At 40.0% G+C, this 20773-nt stretch overlaps 1 protein-coding gene across 6 annotated transcripts in view; it reads left to right on the top strand.

Annotated features, from left to right (window-relative positions):
• The window catches only part of CIT (citron rho-interacting serine/threonine kinase), an 82623-nt gene that overhangs the window by 8757 nt on the left and 53093 nt on the right, over window positions 1–20773 (top strand). For 4 of the 6 annotated variants that reach the window (XM_048964132.1, XM_048964131.1, XM_048964130.1 and 1 more), the window contains exons 4-12: window positions 1635–1760; window positions 2497–2638; window positions 4102–4277; window positions 5950–6051; window positions 6258–6400; window positions 7241–7334; window positions 8641–8844; window positions 10269–10422; window positions 17531–17711. In XM_048964132.1, coding sequence (XP_048820089.1) covers window positions 1665–1760; window positions 2497–2638; window positions 4102–4277; window positions 5950–6051; window positions 6258–6400; window positions 7241–7334; window positions 8641–8844; window positions 10269–10422; window positions 17531–17711 — 1292 coding nt within the window. In that variant the 5' untranslated portion in view covers window positions 1635–1664. Of the gene's footprint in view, window positions 1–1330; window positions 1354–1392; window positions 1534–1634; window positions 1761–2496; window positions 2639–4101; window positions 4278–5949; window positions 6052–6257; window positions 6401–7240; window positions 7335–8640; window positions 8845–10268; window positions 10423–17530; window positions 17712–20773 lie in introns of those variants that run through there. The other 2 variants (XM_048964129.1, XM_048964128.1) reach the window with 2 other exon arrangements.

Genomic DNA, 20773 nt, shown 5'->3' with positions numbered 1-20773 from the left:
GGATGGCAGACAACTGAGACTTGTCCAAAATCTTTAGACAAGATGGAGTTCCAAATATCAGTGTGGAATTTTACTAAAATGCACTAGCATGAAGACTGAACAATTTATGAAAAGGAATCTCTTTGGTGCACTTCTTTTTCAGAGCTGATCACTCTTACACTTTGCAGTTGTGGATGGGGTATAGGCAATGACAGCGTCCTGAGTGGAATCCAAAAAGCAAATTGGCTGTGTATGTGGTGGACAGTAAATTAGGTTTTAAAAGCTCTTTCAGGCTTAATAACTTGAAATGAGCCCAAATATGTAGCTCTGAGGTGAGAAATACATTAAAAATGTCATTGTTCCAGAGGTAAAGTGGAAGAGGTAGCATGAAGCACAGATTTGTGAAAAATGACTTGCAGGAAGTCATAAGGTAACAAAGACAACAGTCTATGGCTAAATGTCAAACCAGTATAACTAAGATGATTGCTGGATAGCAAGACATGTTAGGTCACTATACGGCAACTTGATTATTTGAAAAGAACACTAGCGTTTAGATTCCTATTACCAGCTTAAAACCTCCCAAGGCACAAGGTGCACTTTGCGATGGCACCCTGTGTTTTCAGAACTGTGCCATATACGTGTGCATACAGGAGCAACATTTCACACTGCTGCTCTCCACTGACATCACTGCTGCTGCTCTGCTGCTAAACAAGGTCATGCTGCATTCCAACTCAGCATTCTGATGGATGGCACGTCGCTGCTTTGAAGATGAGGCCGAGCTGGCGCCGCTCCATTTGAAAGCTCATTATCCTACACATGAATAAAATGGCCACACGTCACAAAAAGGACGGAAAGGTCAAACGAACATTTTTAAACCTGAAAATGTAAAGCTACTGAAAACGTTTTTATTTCCCCTCTGGCAGTCCTAGCAGGCAGTTTGCAGCTGCCAGCTATGACGTCCAGCTTACAGATGAACCGGCTGCAGCCCCAGCTATTACAGAATGAGTCATTTCTGCAACGGGCTGGGAAAAGAAAATAAATAAGCTACAGGACAGGCTGCACACACGCTAGGTGTGTAGGGCGCTGCCCGAGTGCTGAGGGCTCTCCTTTTCATCACTTCGCCGGGCTCTGAGGAGCCCCGCGACCCTGCCCAGTGTCGCTCTGTGGCGGGCAGGGCGGGCCGCCGCACACAGCCGTTACCCGCTCTGCTCGCGGGTGACGCGCGGCTGCGCCCCTGCGGAGGCCGCGTCCCCTCAGCACCGCACTTCCGCCGGGCCGCGCCTCCCGATTGGTCGAGGAGAGGGAGCGGGGCGCGCGCCGGCGGAAGTGATGGTCACGAGGATACGCCCCGGCCGCGTTCAAACCTGGATGGCGGTAAAGTTGGGGCTCGCGCTGCCGGTGCTGAGGGGACGCGAGGCGGGAGCGCGGGCGGCGGTTCCGTGACGCGCGAACAGCGGTGCTCGGGCTCTGCCGGGAGGGTTCTGTTCTCCACCTACCGCCGTTCTCAGGAAACACGATTGTTTCGATGTTCTGAACGCTCTCGGCTGTCCAGTTGTAATAACCTTTGTTTCTATGGAAATCTACCTGCAGCTTAGGTTCTCCTCCCACCTTCTTTATTCTTTTACTCCTCGCTCAAATGCCTCTCCTTTTTTCAGGTGCCCTTTTATACGAGATAGGCTGCCGGGATGCTGAAGTTCAAGCACAGTGCGCGCACCACGGCTGACACGGGTCCTATGGAGCCCATTGCCAGCCGTGCCTCTCGCCTCAATCTGCTCTTTCAGGTAAAAAAATAACCACAAACATCTGTCTGCAGTTGGCTCTGCTCACCTCAGGTTTGTCTGTCCATCTCGGGTGTACCACAGCCCTGCTCTCGTTTGTGTGGATCTCAAAGCACACCTGTGGGTTGTGTTTTTTTTTTAGAGGAAGGGGTGAAGGAAGGAGATCAGCTGTTAAAGTTCATTTGCACGAAGTTGAGTTGTGCATCTGGTAATGTTTTAATATGAGTGGATTTTCCCACATAAAGATGGAATATTGCATTCTGTGTCTTCTGATCCACATCCTTTCCACGGGAGGTACAGCTGAAAGTTTGTCACGAGGCGAATTTCCGCAGCCAGCTGCTGTTTGATCCTTTGAGGTGCAACAGCTTCTCCTTCTGGAACTAATATTGATGCTGATTGCTTTTGTACCATGAATAAAACATATGGTGAGGTGTCAAGGACAAGCAGTCGGATCAGAGCCATCAGTGGTTGTAGATAGATCCAAGAAATCTGTGATCTGAGCTTTAACAACCTTTAGAAGATTGCTTTGTCTAAAGGTAAAGTACCTGTAACAGCCATTACGTTTAGAAGTCCTGAGTTGATATGTTTACCTCGTGCTTCTGCACTGTTATTTGTCTCATCTCTGAAATAGTGATTTTTAAATGAATAATATATAATCTGTTCTATACATATGTTATTGATTTGGGGCTTTTCATTGTTGTCTGAGACTCCATCTGCTGTTGCTTCTTTTTTATTCCAGGGGAAGCCACTCTTTGTGACTCAACAGCAGATGTCTCCTCTCTCCCGGGAAGGCATCCTCGATTCTTTATTCGCTCTTTTTGAAGAATGTAGAAACCCTGCTTTAATGAAAATCAAACACGTTGGCAACTTTGTCAAGAAGTGTAAGTGCTCCTTGGAGTAGTTTTTAGGTGTTGTTTTAGAAGATAGTCATTAAGAACCTGAATATTTAAATTATGTTATAGTTGCTTAAATTTGTCGATGATTGTAACGTAGGACTTGCTTCTTGCTTTCTGTGGGCTGACTCAGTATTGCAAAGGGAACCTTGGCATCTTACTAAACTTTATTTAGGTCGAGAAAGGCGGATTGCAAGTGGCTTTTGAAGTGCTGCAACTCAGGATGGATATTAGGAAAAATTTCTTCTGAGAAAGAGTGGTGCTGCGCTGGCACAGGCTGCCCAGGGAGTGGTGGAGTCACCATCCATGGAGGTGTTCAAGAACTGTGGAAGTTTAGCATTGAGAGATGTGGTTATTGGATATGGCGGGGATGACATTGGCAGTTGGTTTAGATGATCTTAGTGGTCTTTTCCAGCTGTAATGATTCTGTGACTCTAATATTCACCTTTCCTAGGCTGTATTATGTTTCTAGTTGAAGAAGCATTTTTTGTTAATGCTGCATAATGTTCCAAGTACATGCAATAGAATGATGTTGAAAGCAGGACAGATGAGGAAAAAAATACATAGGAATAATTTTGCTCATACTTGGTTCTTTCAGTGTGAAGTAGTAGTTTCAATTCCACGTTTTATCTATATTTTGCACTGTGTAACTTTTTAAAGTAGCAATCCTGTACTTCAGAAATAATTCCAGATGGATTAATCAGTTAGGGCTAAACATTGAAAAAGTGCTCAAATACTTAAAATAAACAAACAGAAAAACTTCATCAACCTTTCTGTTAAGAAAGACAAAAAACTGGGTAAACAGTGATCTATCATGCTCTTTGTAAAGTTCCAACCAGCAGTTTTGAGTTGAAAATAATTGTCTGATAGAGCATGAAGATTTTTTAGAATGCTCTACAGACAGCAATTATCTGTCACAGTGCATAGTGGTTGAGACTCCTCAATGGGAAACCTAAAGTAACCTCTGAAAGAAGTGCCTGTGGTTGTTTGTTAGACAATGGACTAGTGCCTCCCACAGGCAGAGGACTGAACCCTGCCTCTGGACTTGCAGAACTTGACTGCCTCAAGCCCTGATATTTAGTGAATGTGCTTCGTATTGGCAAGGGAGAGCTGGAAAGAAATTAGAAACAAAAGAGGCTATCAGCCTGTGGTGTGATGAATGGGACAGAATTATGGTTGCTATGGGAACTGTCTTAGCATTTCCTGTTTCTTTTGTATGTACCATATTTCACTTTTAACTATGTATTAATAGTGTCTTTTTTTAGTGTTATATATACTGTTTTTTTAAGAGGCATATTCTGGAATGATTTAACAATTCTTCAGAGCCTGGAATGAAAATATTCTGGTTTTTTTGTTGTTGTTGTTGTTTTGTTTTATTCCCCATAGTGGAAGTTGTGTTCATTATGAAGTGTCAGTTAGCTAACCTAAAAATAAATGTCTTATTTTTATAGATGCAGAGACTATAGCTGAATTAAGGGAACTCCAACCCAGCGTGAAGGATTTTGACGTTAAGAGCGTGGTTGGCTGTGGTCACTTTGCAGATGTAAAAGTAGTAAGGGAGAAAGTTACTGGTGATGTGTATGCTATGAAGGTGATGAGCAAGGAGTCTTTGTTGGCACAGGAGCACGTATGTATTTTTTTTTCTAATGGCAGAGGAACCATAAACTGCAGTTTGATGGGCATTTTCTTTTTCTCGCTGCTACTATTCTTAAAAATAAATCTTTTATAAATTTACAAATTTCATTTGATGTAAGTATGGGATAGGAAGAATAATCTTGTATTTCAATGAAGTAGTGTAAGTGTGTGTAGTTTTGCTGTGTCTAGAAGCCATTGTCTCAGACCATGAATCTACTGGGAGAGGTGCCATGCAAAACAGGAAAACAGTCCTTGTCTCAAAGAGCTTATCATCTAAATTGTAAGGCTAGAAACAATACATGAAAAAAATTGAGTCTATTTCGATCAGCTTGATGAACAACTCAATATGGCTTAAATTTTCAGGTAATCTGTTCATTAAGTCCATATTTCATTTTAAAGAGCAACATAGAATGTCAAGAGTGGATGTGATGGCAAACTATGGTGACTGATATTCTACAGAGAGCCTCTCACTATCTTGAGAGACATGTAACTTGAAAACTGAAACAAAAAACCCCAAACAAACAACAACAAAAAAACAACCCAGCAAGGTAATGATAATGAAGGCTGTTACCACAGTTTGTTGAGAAATGGAAGTTAATCTTCCACTGATAAGAGATGGCCTGTGAAAGGCCTCATGAGTCTGTACAGCAATATCTAAATTAGCTGTTCCCAATATATGGCTGCAGTGAAGTTGCTCCTGAGATTCTCTAGCTTCCAGCATTCTAGCTTTCCAGTCAGAAATGGAAATAAACTACAACTACTCTTGCTATGGCACAGGTTGGCAAGAAGAGCAAACTGTGTTGTTACTCACAATATGACACTCAGTGAAAGTAGGGAACAATAATCTAAATGAACTATCAGTATTTCTGTAATTTCTTCTTGTCCAGCACTATGTCTCAATAAAGGAATAGTTGTGATAACAGGATTTCAAGAAAAAATTCTATTTTCATATTTACAATGAGTTTATTACTAAATTCAACTGTTTACAAGGGTAGATAATGGCAAGTCAAGGGGAAATGGTTTTAAGTTGATTGAGGGAAGATTTAGGTTGGATATCAGGAAGAAGTTCTTTACCAAGAGAGCAGTGAGGTGCTGGAACAGCTGCCCAGAGAGGTTGTGGATGGGGCATCAAGGTGTTCAAGGCCAGGTTGGATGGGGCCCTGGGCAGCCTGGTCTGGTATTAGGTGTGGAGGTTGGCTGCCCTGCCTGTGGCAGGGGTTGGAGCTTAGTGGTCCTTGGGGTCCCTTCCAACCCACGCCATTCAATGATCAGCTGTGAGGTGCTACCCTATAATTGTCCTAGCAACTTTTCTTCTTGTCTGAGATTAGTTTTATTTTATTAGGGCCAATCCAGATGAGGTCACGATTGCACTCCAATCTGGTAGATACTTCACCAGTTTGAAAGGAGAGCTGACCTTTTCTTCAGGGACTATTCAGTGGCCAACAAACTGGACAACAGAAGGTGGGAGGGAACTGAAAGCACAAAGGAGTAATATTACTTTTTTAAAAGCACGCGTTACAAGGAAATGGTATTTAATGGTTTCTAAGCAATTTTTTTTATATAATGTCTTTGGCACAGGCTTGCATCTTTCTAAAACCAGAGAATTCTAATGTATTCCAGCCCATTCTCACCAGCATATAACTGAACATTTCCTTTTTTTGTAGGTGTCATTTTTTGAGGAAGAACGCAGTATATTATCTCAGAGTACCAGTCCATGGATTCCACAGTTACAATATGCATTTCAAGACAAGAAGAATCTTTACTTGGTAATGCTGGTCTTTTTCTTCTCTATTCAACGCTGTTAACGTTGTTACACTTAAGAACAGTGTGGTGTCTGAACTGTGCCTATGTTCTGCAAATTTTCCAGTGTTCCATGCTACTCTTTGACATGTATCCAGTGTGACATGGGGGAGTAGAATGGAATACCTTTGGTATATATAAACTATATCTCTTCCTCTAAAATTCTATGAAGGTTATGGAGTACCAGCCTGGAGGGGACTTGCTGTCACTCTTAAACCGGTATGAGGACCAACTAGATGAGAGCATGGTGCAGTTTTATCTTGCAGAGCTGGTTCTAGCCATTCACAGTGTCCACCAGATGGGTTATGTACACCGGTAGGTAATAACTGCTTTGCATGACATGTAGTGTTTAATCAGTATCATTCCAGAGCAAGTGTTCTGGAATAGAAAAACATTTTCCAGAGCAAAGGCTTATTTTTGGTACCAAGCAGTACCAGCAAGTAATGGAACTGTTAAAGTTGCTGTACCTGCTTGTTGAAAAGGGTGGTATAATATTTTGGAATAGTTAAATACTGCAAAACTTTCTAAAAATTATATTAAAGCATAAAGGCTACAACTAATTCGTATTGTTGATTTATCCCATTTGTTGACGGGTAGAATTGTACATTTCCTGTTTTGTAGATGTCCTTTTTTTTAAAGGAAGATTTATTCCATCCCTCCCGAGACTTGGGATGTGTCATGCAGTATTTCATCTTCCAAGCAGCTGTAATGGTTGCATTTAGATCATATAGATTGTGGCTTTCTAGTGCAAAGTGGCTGCCTGGATTTGAAAGGTGCATGGAGTAAGCTGAGTCACTCTGACTTCCTTATGTTACTGTGAAACTTCCAGTGCTCCAGTTTCTGCCCATTGCTCCTTTTATTGTTGCTTGCCACCTTAAAGAGTCCACCTCCATGAACTTGGCTCCCGCAGTTTAGATATTTATAAACAGTTATGAGATGAAGGCATCTTGTGATGATGAAGGGAATTTGACCAATTTCATATTTAATTGGAAGCAGAACAGCAGTGGGAAATCAGACTCCAGTAGTAATGCACTGTTAAGGTTTTATGCAGCTGAGTATATGCTCAAGAGTAGCTGAAAATGGAGTTGCTCTTGTCCACCTGTGACACTGGGGAAAGACACAAAAAGGCACTGATTGCTTTCTTCTTGCTTCCAGAGATATCAAACCAGAGAACGTTCTTATCGACCGGACAGGGCACATTAAACTGGTAGACTTTGGGTCAGCTGCCAAAATGACAGTAAACAAAACGGTAATCATTCAAGTTTTGTCTATGACTTGTATGGATATTACAGTCAAAAAGAGAAAACTAACTTTATATGTGTTGCTTGATTATATCTTCTTTCCTGTCCAGTATGGAATCTAGCTGTGGTGACATCTTCCCAGTTATGACAGGCTTTTCAAGCATAAGCTTGAGTATCTTTTGCAGCTCTCAGTAGACGAATATTCGCTTATTTGAGTTTTAATACATAAGAAGGGTAAAAGCAAGTCTGCTGTCCAATGGTGCTGCACTGCAATACCAAATCATCCTTCTAGAGATACTCACAGGTATTGAATTATGTTTAAAGAAGGATGTGAACTTATAATTGTTTGTAATTGGACTGAAAATTATGTTTGCTATAACTAAGGTGGCATAGTTTTGAAGACAGAGGAGCTCTTGATTAAAATGAGTCACATTCCAGCATTCTGAAATCCAGCTTTGCTCACAAAAAAGCTCTGTATTCATAGCTGTGAAGAAGTTGAGCTTGTATTTATAAGATGATTTTAAATTCAGGAAACTGCATGCAATTTCAAGTGATAATTTCAATTAAAATAGATCTAAGTGAGCATATGAAGTTATATATCAGATCCCTCACTTGTTTCATGATGTTTCATGTCTCGTAACATTTTGTCAGTATTGTGACTCTTTATACTTTGTTTTCCTCATTCTTTGTCAGTGTTCTCTGCATTGCATTTTCCTGTATGGTTTTTTCCTTCGTGTTACTTACCTTTTCAGTCTTCTTCAGGTTTCTGTTAATATCCCTGCTGTTTTACTCTTTTCTGCCACTTGGTGAAAAAAAAACTATTGCAGTTCTCATTTCTGAATTACCTCTTCCAAACATTGATGAAATTTGAACATTAGCTGATCCTGAACACAAGGCAAAGAGGCAGGGATGACACAGAATGGAACAAGGCCAGGGAACATTAATGTTTAAATGTGACAGGTTCTTTTTTTTTCAACCTTCAACTATGATGTTCCCATTAATAACAGAGTGCTCAGGTGTGCATGCTGCTCAACACGTCACTTTTCTGTAGCACTGTTCTTTTTACAGTGCTGCTCTTTTAACATCAGCTGTACGTGGCTTTCAGTGACAGCTCTAATATTTGTACTCCTTTTTTATATCTAATAATTCCTTGTTATACTAACTACAGTGTTTTGCTTATCAGTCTTGGTTACAATTACTTAAACTTTACCTGGAGAGCTGAAACCGTGTCTCTTGTCTCAGGGAGCTTTATTACCATGATCAATGAACAGAAGTGCTGTAAATTCACTTGGAGTGTATTTGCTTCTATTCCAGGTAAATGCCAAGCTGCCTGTTGGCACACCTGATTACATGGCACCAGAAATGTTAACAGGATTGAATGGGGATGGCAAAACTTCTTACGGTCCAGAGTGTGACTGGTGGTCCTTAGGAGTCATTGCGTATGAAATGATTTATGGAAGATCTCCATTCACTGAAGGAACTTCAGCAAAAACTTTTAATAACATCATGAATTTTCAGGTAGAGATCATTGCTTTTATGTTGCTGGGTAAAAAGGATGTAACTAAAAACTAAATGTTTTTACAATTGAAAAAAGAAGGTAATGTCTCTTACTTTGTCATGCTCATATAAAGTATGTATACTTGAAATGAAATGCTAAAAATCTTATATATACATCCTCATATTGTAAATATGAAGTGACTTTTTTATAATAGCTGTCAAAAAAAATAAGTTTCTGCAATACATTAATTAATTTTATTTTTTTTTTGGTCCATTTTTGGCAATTGTAACAGTAGCATCTCCAAAATAATCTAGAAGAAGGATTGAAAAGGTGATTTGATAAAGTTTCCTGGTGATACTAAATGCTTCTGGTTGGTAAAGTAAGGGCCAGCTATGAGGAACTGAGGACTTGAAGATATAGAGTGTATGCATACTAATATGTCAAGTAAAGTTAAATACATGTAAACCCCATGTGTGTGAAAGGATAGGTATCCCAACTTTAAACAGTGGTGGGTTTAAGTATTTTGATGTTACAATCTATAGGAACATTAGTTTAATTCTTAGAAACTAAAAAAGAAAAATAATATAAAGTGGTAGGAGTTTGTAGGAAAGAAAAAACAATCGTGCAGCTGGGAGAAAGCAAAAAGAAACAGTTCTCTCTTCTGGTATGGAAGTTTGGGGTGTTAGATGAAAGTAATCAGCTGCAACTACAAAGCAAACTACTAGAGCAAATCAAAAAGGGCACTTCATGTGGGACGTGGCAAAGTTCTCCCCAGCGTGATCGTTGGCAGCTATTAAACATTTATATGGGTGCAAGGAGTGATTAAACAAATTCATAGAAGAACGCATTGGGATCTGGCAATTACCAGGACATCATCTGTGGTTCAGAAAATCCTAAGCCATAAATTCCTGGGAGTTTGAGAGGATTTTCTGTGGATCTGTCTTGCTTTACTCTTCTAGATCATAGGATCATAGAATGGCCTGGGTTCAAAAGGCCCACAATGCTCATCAGTTCCAACCCCCTGCTGTGTGCAGGTCACCAACCAGCAGCCCAGGCTGCCCAGAGCCACATCCAGCCTGGCCTTGAATGCCTGCAGGGATGGGGCATCCACAGCCTCCTTGGGCAACCTGTGCCAGTGCCTCACCACCCTCTGAGTGAAAAACTTCCTCCTAATATCCAACCTAAACCTCCCCTGTCTCAGTTTAAGACTGTTCCCCCTTGTTTAGCATGGTGAACTGGGTCTTTTTGTCTGGTCTGATATGGTCATTCCTGTCTTTTTCCTGTACCATAATAAATTTATATCAAAGTCTATTTGGAAAATATCCACGGTGTTTTGTTTTTTCCCCCTCTTTGTGTGTTTATTGCCTGATGCATCTCAGTACATTGAAACTTAAGACTCTTACTGTTTTCCTCCTAAGCAGAAATTCTTTTCTTTCTAACCCAGAGATACCTGAAGTTCCCAGAGGATGTGAAGGTTAGCAGTGAATTTCTTGATCTGATCCAGAGCTTGCTTTGTGGGCAAAAGGAAAGGCTGGGTTATGAGGGACTCTGCTGCCATCCGTTCTTTTCTAAAATTGACTGGAATAATATCCGTAACTGTAAGTAAAATAACATTGCATTCATAAACAGTTCCTGATTTCTGGGTAATGTGAAAATCTGTACAATGTCAGTATTTAAGTGTGTTTGATCTGAGTCATTGTTAGTAATGAAACAGGACTGTGTTCAGGAGCAGGTGTTTTTAACAAAACAATTTGTTCTGGTTTTCAGACAGGATGTGTTAACATCTCTTAGGTGAAAATTGTATGGTAAGGTGAGGTTTCATATGTTTCTGTATGAATTTCTGATGCAATTGCTGTATTACTGCGAGCACTAGACTGGAAAATCACAATGGCCTTTACATGTCTTTCCTCAGATTAAAAGGCATGTGTGTTCTTCAGGCCTTTTCCACCTCAGTTTGCTCCATTTTGGCACTCTGGTATATTTTTATTGTACCTTTATCTTTCTTTCTTTCATTACCTGCTATCCAACTTTTAGATTTTTTTTTTAACCTTCTGTAAGTGATAAAATGTCAGAGGTCATAGGGAACATTGGTGGTTTTTTCCTCTAAGTTAATGTGACTAATATATGGCTCCATATTTTGTCAAATATCTACTCCCACCAGTAGGAATGGATTAAAATCACTGAAGCAAATAATTTTCTAAGCAGAAAATTGTTTGTAACACTGGGGGAATAATGGAATTTAGTATTTGGAAGTACTGAGGCACCATTGTAAAAGCAAGCATTTTGCTTCCTGTCGATGATCTATGAGTGCCCAACTTGTGTTGGGTGCTATTTTAAGTTACTTGCTCTGTAAGATTATCTGTGCAAAGAACTTGTCTGCTTTGTATTCTTAATCAAATATGCTCCCCTGTATTAAGAGCAATGATTGTGCTCTAATTTTCATGAATTGCTAAGCCAACGCTTCTGCTTTTTGATGACTATGTCAGCACTTCAGCTGTCAGTTCCACAGTATGTTTACCTGCTTTTCTGTTGATTCACTCATTTTGAACTTGTGAAACTGCTGCTCTGTTAAATGCCATTGTTTCTGCCCTTTGAGAGCCACTGAACCTCAAATGAGAAATCTTTCTTATAATTTCAGCATGTATTTCCCAGGCTTCAGCTTGCTCTGCACTCTCTACCCAGAATCCAGTGTAAGCTACCAGTACCCATTTCTGAAATTTTTGTATTGTATTTTTATCATATCTTATATCTGGAAAAAAAACAGTATTTAGGAAAAATTCTGTTGTTTCCTTGGCAATTGCCTGTCCAGCGTTGCCACAACTGCACAAGTTAATTTGAGAGTGTTTTGCCATTTCATGTGATAACAGTGATTCTGATGGAGCACTTCTGCCGTCATTATAAAGTTTGAAGGAGCCATTTGGGATTTAAAAACATCCTTTTTTTGCTCTGCAGCTGACCTGTGGATTGCATCATTCCCTGTAATATCCAGACCTACCTACAGTGAAGATTCATGCAGTTTTGACCCCTGACTTGGCTGTTACGTCTTGTACATCACAAAACCTCTCAGTAACTAGCACAAAACACAGCAGTCTTTTTGCTTTTAGTAGCAGATGCAGTGTATTGCCTATTGCTTTGCTCTCTGCATGGTTCTCTATCTGCTGGTCTATTCAGGATGGTGTCACTATCGTTCTATTCAAAAGCCTTGATAGGCTCTTCCTGAGCTGTCTAAGAGCTGAAGGTTTCTTTCTTATCTTCAGCCCCCTGTGACAGTGGTATTTAACTGGAGCAGTGGCAACCTGAGGAAGCTAGGAAGCCAGCAAGTGTTGGAAGAGGCCACGGGGTTTTGATTTAGACCAAGGAATCTCATTTCCTTAGGTTAACAGTGTGAGATTTTGGGAGATTTTGTATGAATTTATCTCCATCAAGTCAGGATTAAATAAATTCTGTGTCAGCAAACTGATTTCTTTCTAGTCTATAAAAGCAATGATGTTATTTATATTTTGGACTGGAAAAGGTAGGGAAAAATTGGTACCCATGCCTTGCAAGTGTTCAAATTATCACTGGGCACTCCAGAATAACCATTTTTAATGCATCACTTTAGGTTATGACAGTGTCATTTCAAGTAGTTTTTCAGTGTTACATTTTGTTGATAGGGTAACCTCTGAAACATTTGACTTTTCAGTAGACTCCTTCCCAAAAAAAACAGTTGCCTTTTAGAAAAGCTCCATTCTTCCTTGGAATCAAGCAGCACAGGCCTATAAAAGCAGCTCTTAAGGTACAGAAACAGAATAATCCAGCCATTAACCAAAGGTGAACTTTGAATCTGTCTCAGCAGGAAATTCCTTTCTTCCTTAGAGTGTTTTACTGAAACATGTCCATGGATCTTGCTTTCTGTTTTTGCTGATTTCCCTATTTAACAACTTCTAAAACATATTTTAAGAAATCTTTGAGTAACTTCTTTTGATTTATTTGATAGAGTTTTCTGAAAATATTTTGGATTTTTATTTGCCTAGAGCGAACGTTTCCAGCCGTGTTTCAGCTAACAGATCAGGATTTTAACTGGAATGTTGCTGACTGGACTGTCTGAGAATTTGATAAGGATCTAGAATCAGGTGGAACTTAGAGAGCGACATGTCTGGCTTATTGGCAACAAGGCTGCAGGTCTGAGAATTTTGTTAATCACATTTCTTGTCTGAAATCCTGAAATAGCATCAACTGTTCGACTGTAAACAAAACATCTGTCTTATAAAGGTTACCTGATAGATGGTCAGAAAGATCTGTCATAATCTACGTGATGCACGTATGTGTAGCATAAAGACTCTTGGACTGCAGTCGAAGAGATCTTGAAATAGGAAAAGCATGTTTAATCTTCCATGAGGAAACCAAAGAGACGAGAGGAAGAGAACAAAAATCTTGAGCAAACTGGAAAACCTCAGGAAGTGTTGAAGGGTGATTTTAGGCTGTTATGAAACAGGCAGGAACTTAGATCTTTTTGCTCGTAATTTGAGGCTCATCCTTATAAACCCCAAATTGCCATTCAGTATGTTAACAGTTAAATGTTTTGATGTCTCACTTAGATGTTTGCTGTCAGAAAAATGTGTTGACTCGTCTCTCTAAATGGAGATCACTTTCATGTCAGCTGGAAGATGACTTTTATTAGCAGAAACATATGTGTTGGATCATTGCCTTGAGAGAACAGAAAAGATGCTAAGACATGATGCTAAGACATTAGTTAGAACTAATACAATTCCATTGTTCAGATGGTCTTAGACATAATATCCTTAAATTATATCAGTCAGACCTGCTGTTTTCTATTTTTATTCAATAACACTCTACTGAAATATGCCTCTTAAAACGTGAGAGTAACACCTAAGCTACTTGAAAAGGCTCTGCAGATGCTTCTCCCCAGTAAGTATATATAGATCACCTTGTATGTCAAGAAAAGACACATTTTTATTCTTCAGAAGTGTTCTTACTTCCTATAAATTTCCTTTTTCATCTTCCACTGTCCCCTGGGAACTGCACTCTTTTCTGAATTTGCATGAAAATATTTTGAAAGGAAGGGGAGACACAATTGAGGCAGTGTTCCTTGAACTAGTCCTAAATGCACCCATCAGAAGGGAGAAACGCACACATCCATCCCCCAAATAAAACAAACAATGAAAAGAATCTTTGTTTTCGTAAGGGACATTTTATCTCATCTTCATGATAAGCTGGTTAAAGCACTGCATCGTGTGTGGGGTTTAACTTAGCAACCCACAACACCCTCTTTTCCTCGAAAAGTCATGCTTTGGAACAGATGGAAGAGGGTTACATCCTTCCACAAGTGGGGAGGTATCTAGGCAAGCAATTGGCTTTTTTTAAAACATGCAGTTCCTTGCAAGATACTTTAAATGGTAAACAGAACATATATATTCATTTGTAATATATCAGAAGCAGGAAGAGGTCTTTATACAGTCTGTAAGACTAGAAGCATCAGTTCTGCTGCCTTTTTGACTAATAGTTTTGCCTTCCTTTTGAGTGAGCCTGAAAGAAGTGCAAATCTTTCACCTTGTCAGCAGTGATGACATGATTTCTGCAGTTAGCTCTTGGAGGCTTATCTTGACCTCCTCTGAAAGATTCTTTTAAAGAAGGAACTGATAAGCACATCTATGCATTTGCATTCACTAATCTTCATCTTGTTCCAACAATATGATAATTAGCAGTCCTTTGATTTTAAGTAAGAAATAATAATTGTTATTATTATTAGAGATTGGCTGGAGATTTTGTCACCACGTGATCCTCGTTTGAGAACCAAATTGCTCATCTATATTAGCTTGTTTTTACAGGTCTGAAGTAAATGGTTCTGTAGGGATTTTGGACATCATGCAAAGGACCCTTCAATCTTAGGCATAATGGCCCATGAAGAAGCTACCAAATAAACAGAATGGATCTAGCTGTTCTTCTTTCCCTCAAGATATTCCCTCTTACTCCTATGTGTGTATGTGGTTTTTTTGTGTTTTTTTTTTCCTTCAGTGTACTGAAAAAGTTGATTCTCGTGTTCGCTCACTGGTGATGGTTCAGGACGACTTAATGTACTTTTTATATTTCATTTTGTTTAGTAAATACAAAACAGAGAGCAAAAGTATTTTCAGTATTTTTCAAACAGCTTTCACAATTTCTTTGTTCACATCTATTGAACGTTTGAAGAAACCATACTGTAAACCACTTTGCTCTTCAAACTCATTTCCTGCCAGCCCCAAGGATTTGGTTTGTCTTGCATTCAGTTTTTCATTTTTGCAGCCTTTATTTCCACTTAGCCTGTTTTACCATTTTATGTGCATGCTGATCATATGCATTTCTGAAGTGTATTTTTCTCTATGAAGTAGTTTGGCTAGAAATTCTTGTTAGGAGTAGAAGATTTTCTTTTTAATGGTTATGTCTAAAGATGACTATAGAGCTCCTTAGCTTACTTCCAGTGAGAAGTAAAACCCTAGATCTCTATTTAAAAGCTGAAATTAACTGTCAGATTCTGAGGAACACACAATAGGGGTGATACAATGTCAGACAAAGGTGGCCCTGTTGGTTTTTGTTACCTCTTTAAGAAAGATCCTAGATTTCCCAAGCGAAGTGAATAGTTTGCTGTTTGCTCTGCTACTTTGCCTCATCAACTTTATCCGCCTCCAAAGACAACATAAAAAACCTCACAGCAGCCCCTTCCTTTAAGAGGATGCCCAAAGTTCTTTAAGCAGAGCTGCTAAACTAAAATACTGATTTTCTGCAATTACCTTCCTCTGCTATGAGTTACCAGTAATTTGGGGGTTATCTTTGCATTGAAGATGAAATACTTACGAACAACATTCTGTTGCTTACATGTTTTTAATCTTTTAAGAACACATAAAGAATAGCTTGGCGCTATCTTGACAGTAAGGGATTTTTTTTTTAAGTGCAGATCCTAATAAAAAGTATGTATTCCAAAATTATGTTTACAATGTATAGATGTCAGTATTATATTGGATCTAAATATGCATTATAACAGCAGAACTTAATAATGAAAGCATAATATTGACAGAAAACTTTAACGTATGAAACCAGTAGGTAAAATTGCTTATTACTGACCCATTTTAATTTGTGTATTTTCCCATTTGTCTCATTCCAATGTACTTGGAACTGCTGTACGTGAGCAGCATTCAATCTGCTCCATGGAATTTCTTTCCTCGTCCCTGCTTGGCAGCAGTGTCAGAATGGCTCCTCGGAGAGCTGCTAACAAAGCATGCGTGTGCAGCTGTGATTTGATGCTTTACAGGGACGTTTTTTGGCTATCGATGCTGTTCTGGTGGGTAGTTTAAGCATGGGTTTGTCTAGAGAATTAAGAGTTAAAAAGCAGGCTGTGAAAGGCTTGGCAACCTAGAGGGAGCTAGCAAGCTCCAGCCGTGACTCATTCTGCCTGTGTCAGTCAGATAAGCATCAGCATCTGTCACGAATGCAGGCAGGTAGGGTTAAACTCAAGCATGCAGAGAGTGAGGAGCAGGGAGCCTGCACTGCAGGGGTTGTAATGTTTGTTCCTGGTTCTTCAATTCTCATCAGCCCCTCAGCTACAGGAGATCTATACTGGCTCCATGGTAACGGTTTTAGCACACTACACTTCCATCAGCTTGTGACAATGGGCTGTGTTCTAGTTACGGACTGAAGAGCTGTCTCCTTCATAGAGGAAAAAAGAGATTAGTAAATTTGCTGTGAGTGAGGATCCAAGTGATGAAGGGGGGAAAAAAAAAGGTAGAAAATGTGCTTTAGGGAGGTAGGAATTGCACAGCAGGATTTTGCATTCATTCCCTTCACACACATAGCCATGCCAGCAGGTAGCTGGGGTGCTGCACATCATTGAGAATAACTCGTGCTTTTATTCTGTTGGTTAATTAAACTGAAGTAAACATTAGAAAAATCAGCTGAAATTAAACAACTGCTTAGCAACTGAAGTGGTACCAATTTAGAAATTATAGTAAAAAATAGACTGTAATGCCTTCTATATATACCTCTCTTCAGAGCTGATTGTATCAGAGCCAGACTGCAGTGGTGTCCCAACAAGAGTTCCAGATCTTTAGCAAGCTCTTCTGGATAAATGAAATCTTGCTGGTATTTCTTCTCGTCCTGAAGACCAGTTAGCTTTCAGTAGCTGTAATTTATTAAAACCTTCCGGGAGAAAGACCAGTTATCTATTGATTAGAAGCCCGTGCTGGGCAGATTTTTGGTAATATTAAGGGTAGATATATTATCCCTTAGCTAACTAGCAAAGAATCAGGCTGCATTCTCACGTAGTGGCTTCACTAACTGGATAGGTCGGTGAAATTTTCTAGATGAATCGGAATTGAATTACCTTTAGCTGTATTATGGTAATGATTTTATTAGCCTCGTGCTTTGATTTGATTCATTGTGTGTCTGGTCAGAAAACAAAAATAAATCCACACACACAAAAAAGAAAAATCTCCTACCTATAACTCCTTTTAATCAGTGTGGGAGATACTCTGCCTGCAGAGTGGTAGCCATGTTGGTAGCTGAAGGGTTAATCTCTTGTTGCTGTAATACGATTTGAGAGCAGCAGCTCAGTCTGCTTGTGTTAGCAAGATTAAAAGCAGGAGCTGCAGTGCCATTGCAAGCACTGAATGAGTGGGACTGTTGCAGAGTGAACTGTAGCTGAATTTTGTCTTTTATCCCTTCTTTTTTCACCAGCTCCTCCCCCCTTCGTTCCTACTCTCAAGTCTGATGATGACACCTCAAATTTTGATGAACCAGAGAAGAATTCGGGGGTTTTATCCTCTACACGGCAGTTGAACCCGGCAGGTTTCTCGGGTGAAGATTTGCCTTTTGTAGGGTTCTCATTCATCAAGGCATTGGGGACCCTCAGATCAGAGTAAGTACAAATTATTGCCTAGGTGGATCTGACCACTGAAAAAAACATGAAGGTTTGTTACAGTGAAGAATGATGTACGTGTGGGGAAAAAAGCTGTTTTAACTGGCCTGCACTGTGTGTTAGGGAAGCTGCCAGATTCTGGCTTTATCTGTTGCTGCTGAGGCTGGTGCATGTCCTAACGTTCTGTGATTTTTGGGGTGAGAGAGAAGGGGATCAGAGAATCGATTCTAAACCAGTTGTAATTAAAATTGTTGTTCAGATACTTTGAATTAGTTACTGCTGTTAACCAGCGAGCACTAGGTGATTGCATTTTTGGTACTGCAGACCACAGAAAGAAGGAAAATTCTAAGGAGTTCAGAGATGGAAAAGCGGGGAGGGCATTTTAATGGGCTAGAGAGTGAACACCACAGTGCTGGGGATGTGTTAGGCTGAATTGGTGATCCACAGAAATGGAGCTGCACTGATCTGGGAATATGCAGTGCTAGGTTGGGGACTGAGGGAAGGAGCTTGACGGCAGCTGACTGTGCTGCTGGGTTGAGTTAAATGTGAAGGCTGGACATTGCTGTGTTGTGTGCTAGGAGACTGGAGGTTCAGGTGAAGTATGCATGGTATGTCTTTGTGGAGAAAGGTGAAAATCTAGAAAAAAGGCTTTTCAGTTGTAAGGAAATGTGATTTCAGAGGGAATGGAGTCAGGAAAAAGAAGAATGTAAATAGTACAATATTAACCATTTGCTGTGTTAGGTGGTTAATTCCTGATGATAGAGCTATTGGAAAAAGTACTAGTGCAGAATGTTAAGTTGAGAAGTCCTTACCTCAGTATCAGGAGGCCTTCAGGAACGCAATGGCTTTAGCTGGGATACTGACTCAATGCACTGAAGCACTGTGCTGTGTTTTCATGTCAACCACCGTTTGTTGCTGCTAGTTAGTTCCCAGAAGGGGCTTAATTGTCAATCTGTCTTAATCAAGTTTTCATTTTTCTGTCTATTGATTGTGAAAGTTCCTCTGCGGGAAGCGTGCAACCAGATCTGGTGACACTGTTGACATCTTTGATCTTGCCCACACCGTGAATCAAGGTTATATGATGGTTATGCCAGTAATAAAAAGGAAGGCTTTGACTGTCTTCCTCAGTGCACTTGCTTTTATGACAGAAGAGGAAGAAAAGGAGAGCACATAACAACCAGGAAACTACAGTTTTGTTGAAATGATCTAATATTGTCAGCAGAATCAGAATAATGGGAAGTTGTATCTGTGGAAACCTGGGGTTAAAACCTATCTTGATTTATAAGTGACATAACTTTCACTGTTATCTTTTCTGCCTGAATGGCTCTGTAGTCTATCTGTCAAAGCTAGATGGCCATTCATGTAACAGTTAGAAGAGGTTCAACAGTGGACACACATGGTAAAAATGCATCTGTGAGGGTCCAGGACTAAATGGGCAGCAGCTTGAGGTAAAGTCTAATGAGCAGTGATACAACCGTGGTGGTGGCTGGAGGCTTAATAGTAATGCAGATGCTGCACTGATGCACTTTCTTAGGGGACCGAGTACCGAAGATACTGAATTGAAGCACTGAATTGAAGGTACTGTATTGAAGCACTGTTTAGATTTTGGCAATAGCTGAGAAGGGCTACAGCAAAAGAATGTAGATGTTAATGCGTTCTTTATGACTGAAGTAGAATTTTTTTCTTGTGGCCTGGACTTTCCTCAGCTGGAGTAGAAAGGCATCACATACCTAATTTTCACCAAAATGACTTGTATGTAAGCAGATCCTAGTGGTTTCTGTTCTTTTTGTTGTTTTTTAAAGTCTTGTTACATGCACTCTGATATTTTTAAGGCAACTTGCCTTTTGTTCTATGAAGGCAATTTAAATATAGCCAAGAGAATGGAGGCTTAATAATGTCTGCATTAAAATAATGCAGTGGTTCGTTTATTCTCAATATCACTGCAACATTGGGATGTAAACTTCTTTTTTATTAAATATTGCACAGAATGTGCTTTAGTGAGGAAATAAAGAACTGTTTCTGTCCATTCTACTATGAATATCAATATCTAGATGGGGAACAGAGCAGTAAATGAAGTGCAGGCTTATCTGTTGTGAATCTTGGATTGCTTTCTCTTGAAAGTCCAAAGTCATCAAGTTTATCAGCACGGAGTTTTTCTTCTTAAAACCTTTCTTTGGGAAGTCCATCCCTTATGGTTGCTAAGCGATGTAGATCTGTTTTCCTGTGTCTGCAGCATGATAGCCAGTGCCTCTAGTGCTGCTCACAGTCAGGCCAGGCAACTGCAGAGTGTCATTAAAAAGGACCTTGAAACTTTCCTTGCTTATAATGTGAGGTCTGTCAAGACACGAAGTTTAGGGTTAAAGTCTGGACCCAGTTCGTTGAATGGTGAGAAGCCATCTAACATGAGTTGGGAATTTCAATTACTTTAAAGGAAATTGGACAGAAGAAGGATGAAAAGTTTTCTTTTCCCATTCTCTTCTTTCTTGTAACCACTCGGGGTCTGAAGGGTTCACCTAAGTCACTTGGACCTGTTGCCAGAAATTACCTAGTCAGGGTGTCGTTTAGAGTGGTTTGTTGAATTAAAATACTATTTACATTGTCCCATACCATGAATTTTGGGAATAATGTGAGATCAAACAGAAGAGCAGAAGGCATGGCAGGTAATGTGTTATAAGAAGCAGTCAGGAGAAATCAAGGGCATTGCTTATGTCATAAGTTCCTGTACTGACAGAGTGTTTATTAAATAAGTCTCCTAGGAAGGGGGAGCAGGCTGCAGAGAAGGACCAACTAACTGCTCCCATCATGGCCTCTGCATTCTGGATCTGGAGGAAAAATGCTCATTTGACAGCAAGTCTGGCTGCTGGTTTTGCCACAAGCACGTGGCTGTGACAACAGGCAACTGAGAGTTCAATTCCATCAAAAGCCAGAACCACCTTACTTCCTGTCCCCGAGCATGGCTCATCTTCAGTGCTCAGAACAAGTGAGAAAAACCCTTAGATGCTAGAATAACTCATCAAGCAGTAAAAGAAAATTACTCTTGTCCCCTGCAGGTGACTAGCAGA

Source organism: Lagopus muta, chromosome 17, assembly GCF_023343835.1.
Source record: "Lagopus muta isolate bLagMut1 chromosome 17, bLagMut1 primary, whole genome shotgun sequence".
NCBI lineage: Eukaryota > Metazoa > Chordata > Aves > Galliformes > Phasianidae > Lagopus > Lagopus muta.
The sequence above is the reverse complement of the archived record's forward strand: the minus strand, read 5'-3'. Positions and strand labels throughout refer to the sequence as shown.